Source organism: Blennius ocellaris, assembly GCF_963422515.1.
Source record: "Blennius ocellaris genome assembly, chromosome: 16".
Classification (NCBI taxonomy): Eukaryota; Metazoa; Chordata; class Actinopteri; order Blenniiformes; family Blenniidae; genus Blennius; species Blennius ocellaris.
In genome coordinates, this window is record NC_137665.1 from 2,606,704 (window position 1) to 2,621,227 (window position 14,524).

At 42.3% G+C, this 14,524-nt stretch overlaps 3 protein-coding genes across 3 annotated transcripts; 2 read left to right on the top strand and 1 right to left on the bottom strand.

The window, feature by feature from the left end:
• Positions 1-807: 807 nt before the first annotated feature.
• rrp7a (ribosomal RNA processing 7 homolog A) lies at positions 808-3,355 on the top strand (the record flags this gene model as incomplete). The annotated part of the gene is made up of 7 exons (XM_080510789.1): positions 808-871; positions 1,045-1,187; positions 1,469-1,594; positions 2,079-2,202; positions 2,746-2,843; positions 2,933-3,140; positions 3,233-3,355. 7 exons carry the CDS (start codon positions 808-810, stop codon positions 3,316-3,318), a joined length of 849 nt encoding a protein of 282 aa, XP_080366915.1. The 3' UTR covers positions 3,319-3,355.
• A 283-nt stretch (positions 3,356-3,638) lies between these two features.
• Positions 3,639-8,178, bottom strand: LOC308141664 (zona pellucida sperm-binding protein 4-like; the record flags this gene model as incomplete). The annotated part of the gene is made up of 13 exons (XM_080511871.1): positions 3,639-3,769; positions 3,864-3,992; positions 4,072-4,141; positions 4,219-4,363; positions 4,430-4,613; positions 4,689-4,822; positions 5,046-5,119; positions 5,264-5,436; positions 5,565-5,699; positions 5,867-5,987; positions 6,670-6,791; positions 6,898-7,010; positions 8,156-8,178. The coding sequence occupies 13 exons, from the start codon at positions 8,176-8,178 to the stop codon at positions 3,639-3,641; spliced, it is 1,554 nt and encodes a 517-aa protein (XP_080367997.1).
• Positions 8,179-8,314: 136 nt separating this feature from the next.
• Positions 8,315-13,627, top strand: wbp2nl (WBP2 N-terminal like). Its single transcript, XM_080511769.1, has 8 exons — positions 8,315-8,435; positions 10,160-10,268; positions 10,389-10,527; positions 10,681-10,773; positions 10,980-11,180; positions 11,618-11,728; positions 12,230-12,309; positions 12,412-13,627. The coding sequence occupies exons 1-8, from the start codon at positions 8,377-8,379 to the stop codon at positions 12,466-12,468; spliced, it is 849 nt and encodes a 282-aa protein (XP_080367895.1). The 5' UTR covers positions 8,315-8,376; the 3' UTR covers positions 12,469-13,627.
• Positions 13,628-14,524: the final 897 nt, after the last annotated feature.

Consider the following 14,524-nt stretch of genomic DNA (forward strand, 5'->3'; position numbering starts at 1 on the left):
CTCAAAGCTTTATTGAGCTATAGTATAGGTGCAACAGTTGTAATTTTATAATGAAAAACAAATTTTAAAATCCTGTTTTATTTTAATTCAGAACAAAATATATTCAAAATCTTTAAAAAGCAAAAAAAAAAAAAAAATGTCAAGCTGTGGTCTGTTTCTCTGGACCGGGACGGAGCTTGTGCACCTGATCTAGTTTAAAGTGTCCCTTTTCTGCCTCCGGCTCATATTTCTTTGGTGACATTCAATCCGATGTTTGCCTATTGTAGACATCCGTGATGTGAAGTAAACCGCAAACACTCCACACCCTGTCAACGCTGCCATCCTCTTCATCTGACATGTCAATTGTAATACCCCTCCTTCAGTTCTCTCCATGTGGAGCAGGTATAGTCTTCCTCTTATTCAGCAGCTGTGAACACAATCAGTACAGAAAAATCAATATCACCCAGTTCACTTCCTGTCCACACAATACATTTCTGGGGGGTCATAGAGACCAGCAACCGATTTCGAGCATATCTTATACATAGAATACACAATGTAATGAATCAGGAATAATATACCTTTCGCTCTGTCTTCTGTCACGTCTCAGGGCAGAAGACTTTATTGATTCGTGGCATTTGCTTGGAAGGGCTGGTGGACAAAAATAAAAATACATAAAACACAAAATAAAAAAATATTAATAAACGCCAACTGCTAAATTGTTATTGATGTATATAGATGTATGAATAAATATCCATATGTAAAAAAAATATATATAAAAGTTCGTTTTGTTTATATCAGTTGTACTTCCGGTTGAAAGGTCACAGCAAGATGGCGCCGTCCAAGAAGAAACACGCAGGCAAACAGGTTTGCCTTATTCCCGGAGGATTTACAGGTATTGCTTGTTAAAATTGAAAACACGAACCGTATGTATGTCACTAAAAAACACTTGCAAGCTTTTATATGTTTTTTTGTCGGCCTATCTCGTCTTTATAGAGTCCTGGCGGGCAGCTTGATGTCAGACATTAACGCGTCGTCTTGTTTTTGCCTCTCTCCTGTCTTTCACAGTCTTGTCCTTACAGTTTGATTCAGGCACGACCACCCGACACTCTCTGTATGTGAAAGAGCACAGAGTCCGTGCGGAGAGGAGTTCGGGCAGACCCCTGGACCGGACTCTGTTCGTGCTCAACATCCCCCCGTACTGCCCCGAGGTGCGTTCACGTGTTTCTGAAACAACCCGCCTCACGTACCAGAGTTATTTATGAGTGATTCCATTTTGTCCATCACAACACACAAAATCTGACTAATTGTCTATAAAGCTTTGTCTGAGACCTAAATACATCTCATATTTACTCGTAGAACATGAAACATCCAGACCCCCCCCCAAAGATGCTTAGGCAGGGGGTCACTGTTAGATTCTTTATCATCAGTCTCTACCATCAGTGGGTTTTCTGATTCTACTAATACTTCATATTTATGCTGTGTGTTTCAGGGTGTTGTCACAGAGTTATTCTCGCAGTTTGGCAGCATTCAGTCTGTGGACTTGTTGGACCATCCCGGCTGTGTTCAGGATTCAGGACCCAAACTGTCCAAGATCTTCACACCAGCTGCAAAACAGGTTTGTTTACACGGGTTTCTCCCATTTCAAGGCTGTTTTATGCTTCTGATTACACGACTGCAAGGACTTTTTTTTTAATAACAACTCCCATAAGTGTAACATATAACATCTAACAATAGTTATAAATAGTAAAGTGGACATTTAAGTCAGTATAAGTGGGCAAAACAAACAAGAGAGAACATTAATATAAATTGAGATAAGCATTTGTTTTGGTGTCTTGATGTGACACTTTAAAAATAAAATACAATAGTAAAGCATTCAGTGAAGTATCCACAAACATATCCTTAGCTAGATAGTTCAATAAACAAATAAATAACATTTTGAAGCATTAAAACTGGACTGGCAGGATTAATCAATTGGGAGGCAGTAAATGTACCGATAAAATAAAATGAGGCAGAATATACAAAACGATACAGGTGGCTACTTTAAAAGGACTTTTTAAACCTTCGGCTTTTACAGAATATTGTTCATCTGTCTCTTCCAGGGTTTTAAGGTCGGTTATGTTGTGTTTAAAAATGGCTCCAGCATATCTGCCGTTAAATCCCACCCACATGACGTGCCTCTGGTGGTCTGCACAGAAGAGCGTCAAGTTAAAACGGGAGTACAGAGTAAGTTTTCCAACACCAGGTTTAATATCTCTTCTCATTTTGTAAGTCACGGAGCAACAGCTATTATACAGTGTACATGTGGTTCACTTCTGAAAATCTTCTCACTTATTACGTGATGGTGACGTTCTAGGGTGTAATCGTATTTTTAGGGTGTTCACAGAAATCTAGGTTTGAAAGTATAGTGAATCCCAAATTAATAGCTGAGGATATTTTTGGATTCTACTATGGTTTTACACTAAAGTTATTTTGGAAAATGTCTTTTTCCAAGGCACATTTGAATATTTACATATGCTGTTAAAGTACATGAGACATTAAATATTTTATACTTTGTGGACACCATTTCTCAGTTTTAACTAGTCTTACCTTCGGGTAAAAATGGGCCATTATTCTAGGTTACACCGTTGCAATATGAGCTAATTTTTAAAAGTTTAATGGTTCATTTTGTGGAATCATTTATCCAAGGTAATCTGGCTTTTGATGCTTTGGTTTTCACGACACGCAGATCTAATTTTAAATGGTTTTTGCAACTGTGTTTCTCATCAGAATGGATCCAGCAGTACACAGAATCTTTCATTCAGCCAGAAAAATTGCAAGAAATAGTCGATTCTTTCATGCAAGACTATGACAAGCGCAAGGAGCAGGTGAGAACTCTGCTGCTGTCTCACACACACACACACACACTCACCCCAATTAAAACCTCAAACTAAACCTCAGTTTTGCTTTGTTGCAGGAAGAGGAGAAGCAGAGGAAAGCGGCTGAGGAGCAGCAGGAGGATGAGGAGGGCTGGGTGAAAGTCACAAGAGGGCACAAGGGCACCAAGGCCCGCCCCCACAGTGAGGCAGCCAATCAGAGGACTCTACAGAGAGAGAAGAAGAAGAAGAAAAGGAAGGAGCTCATGAACTTTTACACCTGGCAGCATAGAAACACACAAAAAGAACGTAAGTCACTAATATATTAACTAAGTTTACTTGCATTAAGGGGCATTGATTTGAATCAAGCACCTAAACTCTGTTTTGTTTTATCTTTCCAGATATTGCTGAACTCAGGAAGAAATTTGAAGAGGATAAACAAAGAATAGCTCTGCTCAGGGCACAGAGAAAGTTCAGGCCTTACTGAATTTCTTCCACGCAATTCCCACTTTTTCGTATTTTAGTTACATCAAAAAAAAGCATTTGTGTAAAAATAAACTGCTGACACTGAAATCCTTTTTAGTTTTTATTTACCGACAACATATTGCTTTACTTAGTTGTTGGGTGAAAAAAAAAAAACGATAGGAAAAAGACATAGAACAGCAATTTAAGAATAATTAAATTAGTTCAAACCAATAGATTTCTTAATTGTGCCGACTCTAGAAGCGGCAGCGATAAATAAAACACTTGGGTGCCAAAACCCGCAGTCCTAAATCAGTTTAAATGAAAAAGTAACGGTGAAGTGATTCATTGTGCGTCACATGATTCCAGCGCCTCCGTCTCTTGACGCCTCCTGACGTTGGACCAGGCGATGCACAGCAGGACCAGAAGCAGCGCGGCAACAACACTGCTGAGGGTGTAGACCATCACCTGGTACACTGGGGAAGGAGAGAAGAGAAGAAGATTTCTACTCGGGTGCCGTCGCCAATTGTTCACTTGGTCGTTGTCGTTTCGTGCCAAGAGGGAAATTACCAGTCTTCTCCGTCTCGCACGCGTTGTCCCCCGACTCTTTGCCGTCCTGCACCAGCGGCCCTATGGAGACCAGCTGAACCCGGTTGGGGTCCAGTTCAGCCTCTCTCCGATGTCTCTCACCCTCAGATGCTGCAGAAGCAGAGGTGACGGATGTTAAAAGTCGCAGCACGTTGTGTTTCAGAGACGATCGGCACGGCGACGGACTTACAGACGATGGTGCAGTGCTGTGCACAGTCGGCATCGTGTGTGCAGATTTCCACCCAACAGTAGAAGTACATCTGATTGAGAGATTACGCTTGATGCATCTGCAGCAGTTCAGAATTTCCAAGCTGGAAGTTCAACGTCACAGTCTTACTTTCTCTGCACTTGCGTGACCCGTGTGTGGCTCCAGGAAGGCAAATGTCTTGACATCAAACCTCCTGACTTGGGAGTGGGAGGTGGTTTGTCCCAGGTTATCCACGGGGACCGAGCTTCTCATATCATCCAGAGGGTTTGGACATCTGCCCAGGAAGGAGGAATACTTAGGTGATTGGTGTCTTTCTGCCTCTTTTTAAAAGGAAGCTTACCCGTCGTAGAGAAGTGTCCACACAGAGTGTCGAGACACAGGGTAGGCAAAGCAATCTCGAACGCGCAGCGACAGTGAGGGATCTGGAGACGGCTGCACAATGGAGATCTCCACGTTCACGGCTTCACGGAGCGGCAGTGTCAGTGGAAGCTGGTCCTCGGGAATGAACGACGTGAACGACGGATCTAGGGGGAGCAAGTGCACTCAAAGCCAACGCTTGTGCGATGACACGCAGGGAAACGGTGGAATTCCATCTGTACCTGTGGCTATTCTCATCTGCACCCCGATGGTCCCCAGGGCCACCACAGGCGGAGGATTGGTCACAGTGTTGAAGGACTGCAAGTCCTGAACGCGCTTTATATCGGACGCTGCGTAGTCACACTGCACCCGAAGCCTGAAAACGGTTTGAAAACAAAGCTGCATGACATGTTGAATAGCCGTGTAAAAATGGTTGAAATCACTTGTTGGCTCTTCCCGGGAGAGGAACATTGGAAACATGTAGTCATAATATAAAAAAAAAAAAAAAAGTGAAGCAAACAATCTTACCTCGGGACTAAATGAATCATGATAAAAGCCATAACCTTGAAATTACTTGACAGAAACGTGTAAAAATATACCTAAAGGGGTAATGATTGGTTGGAGCAAATAGCTCTTCCACTTCCACCTCGTAGATCAGCGTATCTCCTTCGAACTGTAATCCAGACAGAGGACAGAACAATCAAAAGCATATAAACTGGGTATCTATATACGAGTGAGGCCCGCCACATAACAGATGAAAAACTAATTCAAGGTGGCAGGTGTTCAAGTACAGATTCTCGTTATTCTGTGAGCTTACTTTCATCGTTGACCCACAATCCATGATTCCTATCTTGAAGATGGCGGCGTCTGCAGTTGTGACCGCGGGGACGCAGTGAGGCCGATTCCTGATTGTAAGCCTGCTGGGCTCGATGGGCGGGTGCGTGTCTGTAGCCTTCACTGAGAATACGAAGTGTCCGTCCAGGGAACAGGCTAGACGGAGCGAGGACGGACAAATAGGTTTTATTTCAATGTTCTGATAGGTGTTGAGAGCAAAATGTTTTTGCTGCGGTCAACTGCTCTGAAGATGCATTTCTCCATAAGACCAAGTGTGACGTTACCGTCGAGCCGGTAGTAGCACCGCGAATCGTGATCGTCATAGCAGCATCCCGTCTGCAGGCAGGCGTCGCCCGAAATGTGTCGAGGGCCGCAATCTAATCGCAGCGCTCGCTCCGTGTCACAGTTTCCAGGGAATGCTGGAGGAGAGCAGTGGGGTTGACTATCAGGAGCTGCTCGGAATGCTTTCTGCATTGCCAGTCACAAGCAAGAGCAACTTGCAGTATTATCTCTCTGTGCAAAGCAACATCATGAATTCCAAAGCAGCTCTATTGAAATGCAGTGGGTGAGGGTCGCCTTCACTCACGTGTCGGGAGGATCTGGGTCCTCTCACTGCGCCTTTTTATGAGGGGGCAGCTGATGTTCACCCGGATCCAGCGATCGCCCTCCTTCAGCTGGACATGCAGAGGGACGACCACTTTATTGCCCTGAGGATAAAAGGTCACCGCACTTATTTTTGCCTTTGCAGAGCAGAGACACGTGTATATACTTCATTTCAAGAGCAGTTTTCTTTGATTTATGCGCTTCTGTTTCCTGCCCTCTGGCCACCAGCTATGATTAATTAAGGCCCGTCGAGTAACTTTTTGTATTTAAAGTTCCATCATTTTGGAGAGTATCAACAGCGATGTTTCTCTTGTTGCTATTGCAATCACAGTTTATACATATATTGAGATTTAAACATTTGAATTTTTAACCCTGTATAGGCTTAACATTTTTTACTTTAAATCCTAAATTGCCAAGCTTGTGTCCTTATCTACAAATGATGTGCCAATTGTGTTAATATGATGTATAGAAAGGCATAATCTCAATAAATTCTCACATTCTTATTTTTAAGGTCCAAACCAATTCAAAATTAGATGAGTTATATATTAGATTTTATGTAAATGATTATTTATGTGCCCTTGAGCATTGTTATTGTAACAGATTGTCTCATGTAAAAAAAAAAAAAAAGATTTATGATTACACTTCTCGACAAAACAGTTTTACCTACACCAATTTTATAGTACATATGCCTCAATAGACATATTTCTCACAATTTCAAGGTAAAAACACAGTTGTTGGGGTTTTTTTTTACTTTCAAATGTTGCACAAATATTTACATTGCATTACCTCAACATGAGCATAGCAGCTGTCATATCTGCTGAAAACCGAGGTCCTGTTCGTGTCTCTTCCCAGTTTCATTCCACAGGACCACTCAGATTGTGACACTGGGACTGCAGCACCTGCGCGGTCTGGGGGGAGAAAAAAATAATAATAATTGAGTTATTCTAATAGTTTACCACCAATTTTAGAAGCGGAAAGTGGAAATGTAGCATTGCGACAAACGGGGATCCTCACCTCTGGCACGCACATTGTTTTTGACCAGGGGCTGAAACACAGCTTTTATTCCCCGGGAAGAGCAGGTGACTGTGGGCAAGGCGAGCTGAGGTTTCCTCTCGGAGGTTTTCTTCCTGTGCGCGGATGACGCGCAGCAACGCGCGGTGAGAATCAGAAGTACGGAAATCAAACAAACTTTAGCAGAGTGGGAATACATCTCTTTCGATGTTTGATTTATTTATTTATTTATTTATTTTTAAGCCTTTGACTGCAGAAATGTTCCAATAGTGCCCTTGACTCGGGGCATGGGTCGGAGGGCAGCTGTGGTAATTAGTGTTGATTAGTTTAAAGCGTGCAGGAGGGACTCCTCCATCCTCCATCCTCCATCCGCGCCGTGCGCTTTATTGTGCGCAAAGGTTGAAATAATGTCACAGACTCGTTGAGCTTCATCCACCTGCTCCCCTGGAACCGAGCCGAACTGAGAAGTAGGACAGAATGAGCTGGTGATTAATGAAAAGGTCAGCGTTTAAATATTAAATATCCTGCCGGGTGCACCGTTTTCCTCAGGGAGCCATTAAATGAAATCATTGCGTAACTCAAAGGCCTTTGCCAACCTCACCCTCTCTCCCCAAGGCCATGCTTGTACCCATTATTGCATAAGCAGTCTTAAACCTTTATCCACGGCCATCTCAACCTCTATGCATTCTTTCAGGGACTTGGCTGATTGTCCATTTTTGATGCTCTTTTAAATCTATTTATGACAGCTTAATGGATTATTTATTGTTCTGAGTGGCGGAGCCTGAGTATTTGGACTCAGGTGGTTATAAAGGGTAGTTAAATGATGCCTCGATAAAATGATCAGACAAGGACGTGGGACATGGGATTAAAAAAACAATGTACCTATCTAAATCATGAAGAATTTCTAAGGAGTGTTAAAAATATACCAAAACACAATCAAGTCTAAAATACCCAAATAAATACAAAATGAATCATAAATGGTATCAGTTGCTTTCAGTCATGCAACCTCATTAAAATAAGACTCTCGATGAAAGTCTGAAGTTGAAGTGCCCATTGTTGTAAAAGGTAAAAACAAGTGCAAGCACACCCACAAGTGCAGAGAGTTTAAGGACATAAATGTATAAATAAATGTTGCCTGATGATGTTGCCATTCTCCCTTCAACCAGAGTTTAGGAAAAACAGACAAAAAAACAACAACTTTGAGATGTATTTGTATTGTTCCCTTTTTTCAAAGAAAATATATATTTAGTGGGTAGCCTACTCAGGCAGTAAGATTTTCTTCATGACTAAACCTGCTGGATAATTGCTGGAACATTTTGAGCTGGACACAGAGGTATTGATTATAAACATTATTATTATTATCAACAACAGTGTGGGCGTACTCCACCACGTGACGACGTGATGACGCAGCAGTGGTCACGTCAGGCTGGAAGCGTTAGCAACAGGGGCAGCAGCGCAGCAGCGACAGACCGCTCCTGAAACATGGCTTTAAATCGGAATCACACGCAAAACGGCGGCGTTTTGATAAACAACGGCGAAAGGTTTGTGAATTGTTTGACGTTTTTTTGTACCAGTGAGCTGATCCCGTCTGTTACTGCCTCCTCTTTTACCTTGTTTACGTTCCACTTCCCAGTGCGTAGTCTCCGCTCGCCTCGCGCTAGCCGGCCTGGCTAGCATTAGCACAGCTAAAACACCTGTTTCATTGTTTACACCATGTGGTTTATTAAAGTAGGTCAGTCCAGAAGTGTTATTGTATCTTCACATTGAACCGTATTGGCACATTATAGGCCTGACTTCACATTCTAGGTGTATCTTGTTCTTACACAACATGGCTTGTACGTAACATTAGCAAACAGGAAGTGATGCTCACTTTCCTTTGAGTGTTGACATTTATATTGTAAATGGAGAGTTTTAATGGAGCGTAAAGACACAGTATCATATAAATAAACGATCACATTTCATATATAAGTATACTGTGCCGAAGGTAGGCTAGTGGGTTTGTATGCAGCGCTCATCAAACAGGTTAAAGTTCGCAACAGTAAACAACATGATGGATCAATATGCAAAACGCTCCCCTTCCTCTTGTACAATCTTCTGATACAACATGCCCAGCACAGTCTCTTGTTATCTCTGTACTTGATTAATTTGTTAAGTATCTTCCTTCTAGTGGTGAGAAATACGAATCACTAATTAGCCATTTTAAATTGTGTTTTTAACATGCTCACACACACATACACACTTGTGAAGTCAAAATAAACACACAGCAATGGACTAATATCTGTAATGTAGGTGAGGAAAGTTACATATACATTGTGATGATGTTTAAAGTGCAACAATAAAAGGAAAAATAGTTGTGATAGAAACCACAAACCAAATACAGTACTTTATTAATCACAGAGGGACATTGTTTTGAAGTGTTGGTTTTACATAGAATAAAAATGCAAAGTTAAATACCAAATGAGACGGGATAAAATTAAATGAGTATCAACATGTACAGGCTTTTTCAGTGAGTCACTTAAGCACAGGAAGAATGAAATTAACATAAAACACAGCAAATACTATTTACAGTGCGGAATTATCGTCAGACTGCCACAGAGAGGAAAGATCTCTTGGGTTGTATTTATGTTTCTGTTGCTGTGGGTCAGTTTTTATACTGCCTACATCCGTGTAAGTTGCATAAACTGATGAATGACGGATGTCAGCCAATTTTCCCAATTGGAAGCCTGAGTTGCCTCACAAATGCTGCTAATGAGAGTCACCTGGAAATTCTTTTTGAAAATGGCTCATCTCAAGGCCCCATGTGATAAGAAAAGCTCGAAACTTCATATTTGTTGACATCTATGAGACCCACAGTAATAATATTCAGTCATTGGTATCAGCTGGTAAAAGTTACGAAATGTATGAGGCTGAAATAAAATAATCTCTTTAAATGACGAGCTAATTAACGTGTAATGATACCTACATGTTGAATAATTACCTAAATGCAACATTGTTTGATTGTAGCTTAATGGTGGATCATTATAACAAAAATAATCATAAATAGTTCCACAAAATGAAGCTTGATACTTTTCAATAGTTAATTTGGGGGCGGGTAACTTTCCGGAATCCGTATTGCAATAAGCCACGAAATTTGAGAATGTTGGTTGGACTGTTTTAGGTTCGTCTCCGGTCCTCGTTCACTGCATTGTGACTTGGATTGGCTGAAGCACAACGGTAAAGATTGGTCAACATTGTTGTTTTTCCCCTTTGCTTCCTCCTCGCTCAGTGTTCTGAGGGAGTGTAAGAATGTGGAGCTCACATTCAGCGACGTCTCCTCCAAGACGGATCTGCTCAGGGGCACCAAGAAGGGCATCGTTTACCTGACGCCATACAGGGTACAGTCCACGTACACAAACATTGTTTTCTTATCTGCTGCCCTTTTGAATTCAAAGCTCAGTCTTCCATGTTTTTCATGCACTCGTCTTTTTGTGGCTTCCCTCGTTCGTTGGTTTCAGTTAGTGTTTGCGAACACCAACACAAAGGACTGCATGGGTTCTGCCATGTTTCCCTACTACCTGATGAAAGGCTGCAGCATTGAACAGCCGGTGTTTGGAGCGAACTACATTAAAGGGACAGTGACAGCCGAGCCCGGCGGTATGTGGGCTCTTTGTGTTTTTTTTCCTCTCACCTAGCAGGAGCAGCAACATTTGTCTCAAAATGAAAGAACGGAATACGTTTGTTTCGTTGAGAGCAACAACACAAGTTGTTTGGGATATTAATTGTTATTGTGGTCAACTGTTTTAACAGGTGGTTGGGAGGGACAGGCTCATTTTAAGTTGACGTTCACAAGCGGAGGCGCCATCGAGGTGGGACAGCATCTCTTCAAACTGGCCACAAATGGTTTGTACGCTCAGTCACATCCTTTCCGTTTTCATTAATGCTCTGTATTTCCAGAGTTTATTCTCCGGTGTCACATTGTAATGAGGCCACTTTCTGCACAAGATTGCTCTCAGTAAAGAAATACGAACCGGTTCCTTTAAGTCGAGGAAAAAGACGTCATATGAACCAGCCTGTGATCTTCGGCCGTTTCGTTTGCTGCGTTCCAGCTTCCCGCGCAGCTCCGGCCCAGAACGGCGCCGCCTCTTACGGCTACCCCTCACCAATGATGAACGGCTACGGCCCATCTCCGCCTGCTCACGCCGCTGCTCCCCCTGCCTATCCTTACCCGCCTCCGCAGCAGAACGGGTTCTACCAGGCGCCTCCTGCTGCTGGAAACATGGGCTACCCGGACCCAACAGCCGCTGCAGGTGTGGAGCTCTTTTTTTTCTAATAAAGCAGTTGTACGTTCGATTTACCTGATGACTGGCGGAGTGAAATGAGTTTTGATGTGATGTCCAGCTTCAAATTCCTTTTGCTTTCATGATGAGTCGATGTTGTGCAGACGCAGCCTGTTTATTCCACGATGTGGACTTAATGTGATGCTTTTTACATCTCTGCACGCTCGTGTTTATTTATCAACCGTCCTTTTGCACGCGAGGTAAAAATATGTACCCCTGAGGGACTTTTATCTCTCTTTGTCCGCATTTGGTTTTCACCTTTTGTATTTGCTGCATGCCTAATTGTACGAGCAGACTGTAACCTCATGTGACCTTGGAGCTGTGTTCCCTGTCTCTCTCTTTTTTTATCTCACTCGCTCTCTCTCTCACTTTTTTTTTTTTTCTTCGTTGGGCCATCTGTGTTCCAGGAATGTACCCATCTGGTTTTGACTACATGGCCCCGCCTCCCCCTTACCCTGGGCCACCCCAGAATTGGCCTGCAACCCCCCAGAACTGGACGGCACCACCACCACCTCCAGGTCTGTTTGTCTCTCTGTGCCTCTTTATTCTTCCTCCCTTGTCTGTTTGTGTCACTGCACCCGTCAGATTGGATCCGTCTTCCTGAAAATGAATCATTCCCGAGCACGCCACCCAAAAACATGGGTTGTTGGTGTCTCGTTTGCTACATGTCAAATTTACCAAAAAAATAAAATAAATAAAGAACCTCTTTTTTTATTTTTGGGATTTATTAAGAGCAACGTGGGTTCTGTGCAAAAAAAAAAAAAGTCACTTTGACATATTTCTATTTTAGGAAGGGCCTGAGTTGGACGTTTGCCGCTGTGCGTCCTCGGGGCGCGCCAGCAGATTTGGTCTTGACTCTTCCTGGAGCTGTCAGATGTGCTTCATATGACTAACGCTGTGCTTCTTGCATCACATGCTTACAGTGTCGGGAGCTGTAGCAGCTGTTCCTAAATATGTTTTGCAGTCATTACTGTCCCCGTCCCCCTCGATCTTCATTGCGTCTGTTCTTTTGCACTCAGGTAACTCCAAGGCGGCTGAAGCAGCAGCTGGCAGCACATTTTACAACCCCAGCAATACACACCATGTCTACATGCCCATGGTAAGCGTCTTTGTGTGTCGTCTTTTGCGTCACAACTGTCCACGCGATTAAATAATGCAGTCAAGACGATTAAATAATATAATGTCTTTGTTGTCCCTTCAGGAGCGGCCCCCACCTTACGCACCTTTCCCAAACTCTCCTGACAAGAAGAGCAACTGAGACTCGGCTGCCGTCACTTCAGCGACACTCCTGTAGCTTCTTCTGTCTCTTAAATATATTCTAAAGCAAGGAGCACGTGTCGTTGGACGCCGACTCTACCGTAGAAAGCAGCGAAGTGGCAGAAGGCTCAAACTTGTCAGAGATATTCTAACAACCAATCAGTTACATTCTGGGAAGTGCTAATGAAACATCATATTTCCTCAGTTGCTTAAAATAATCATCAACTTTTGTAAAACTCTCTATTATTAACACTCTTGGTAATGGGACAGGCTACATTTCGTCCGGTTCTCTCGGCTTGGTCAATCGGCGTCCCCGTTTATGGTTGAGAACAGGAGGCTGTGTGGAGAATGTATTTTTAAAAGACAGATTTGTTACCAAAAGACCTTCGAGCATCTTGTAGATTTCAGTTCCTGTTAGTTCTTAACAACAGCAGATCCTAGTACCAACCGTTTTATAGTATTATTTGCAGTGTTTCTTCTATGGTTTTTACAACCTGTAGTTATCCACCGTATACAAAAGGGTGTTGGAAGATTGTTCAGTGATTATAGTTTGTACTTTCTCTACCAGAAGTTTCCTCAGTTGACAACCCGGTTCTCAGTTGTTCAGTTCAATTTCACTACAAGTAGTTCAATGTTTGGGGAAAAAGCTGGGGTCAGAAATGTTTCTTTCTGGACAAATATTTGTACGTGCAATATTTGAACCTAGCATTGACAAGGTTATGGGTGACCCGCTGGGGTCAGGTGGATGACCCTGTGCTCTAGCTTCTGTTGTATTCATGTATGCAAAGCCGGGCTGAAAGCCGAGCTCGACTCTTTCAGTAATTACAGTCGTGTGGGGTTACAGGCCCGCAGTGATTTATTTGACGGCCTGTCGATGTTTTCCTGCTGTAGAAATGCAAACCCCCCCCCCCCCCCTCTTTTTTGAAATTTCCAGATGAAAGTGGGGTGAGGCGCTAACAGACCATGTAACCACAGTTTTTCCCACCCTGACCCCTGTTTGAAGGACTATTTGCACAGTTGTAGTGGATAGAGTGGAGTTCAATTTGCTTGATTAAATGTATTATCTGTATATCAATATCTCTTTTGCAGTTCTTGTTTCTTTCGCTGAATTTTGTCTGTCAATTAAAATCAAATAAATTTGACATTTATTAAAAGCCAAATGGTGTTTTTGTACTTCCTTGGTATTGTATTTTCCAAAGCCTGCTTCATTTGTTTAAAATGTTTAAATCAACATTTTCTTTAAATAACAATTACCCTCAAATACATGTTCCTACACTAAAACAGCTTTATTCAGATTCATAAAAATTACCTGCATGATTCTTTTTTTGCTCAATCATGTTTAGAGAGGATTAAATGAAAGCTGCCCACACTATCTGAACAATATATTTAATATATTGATTTGAAACACCGTCAGACCTGAACATAATATAGTCACTCTTACCACAGAAAGTCACACTGTACAGGTGTACTGTTCAACACAGTTCCCAATCAATAAAGATGGCATTGTCATGCAATAAAAACAACAAGGCAGTAACTTCACACATATAATCACAAGGTTTGAAACAACGGCAGTAATTATCTAGCTCTGTTACACTCATCTGCCCGCCCACTGGTTCATGACCACTAACTCTACTTGTATGGCTCTGCTCCTATTTCTTTCCTCTTCCTCACTCGGGGAAGTGGAATTGTGCTTCTCTGATGTAGGTCGTGTACATTTCTCTGAAGCTGTCCCTAAAATTGTAAGCTAAGCAGTTATTTGTGAGGGTTTGAGGACTATCTACCTTCAAGGACAAACAATTAACACGGGGGATGAAGATCAAATTATTGGCTCTAGCAGTCGTATACGTTTTTTTTTTTTTTTCCCAGGTTAAAGAAAAAGAAAATTACAAATACAATTGATTACATTTTAAATAACTCTTCATAAACACCCGTCTTTCATAATGGGTCCTTTTTCAAGAACATCGTTTGATCGCACAATGAGGAAACACTACTCCGCCCATGTTGACCTCGACTTTGTCCAGTTTTGATGCTGCAGGACTGCGTGGTGGCGATCGGGG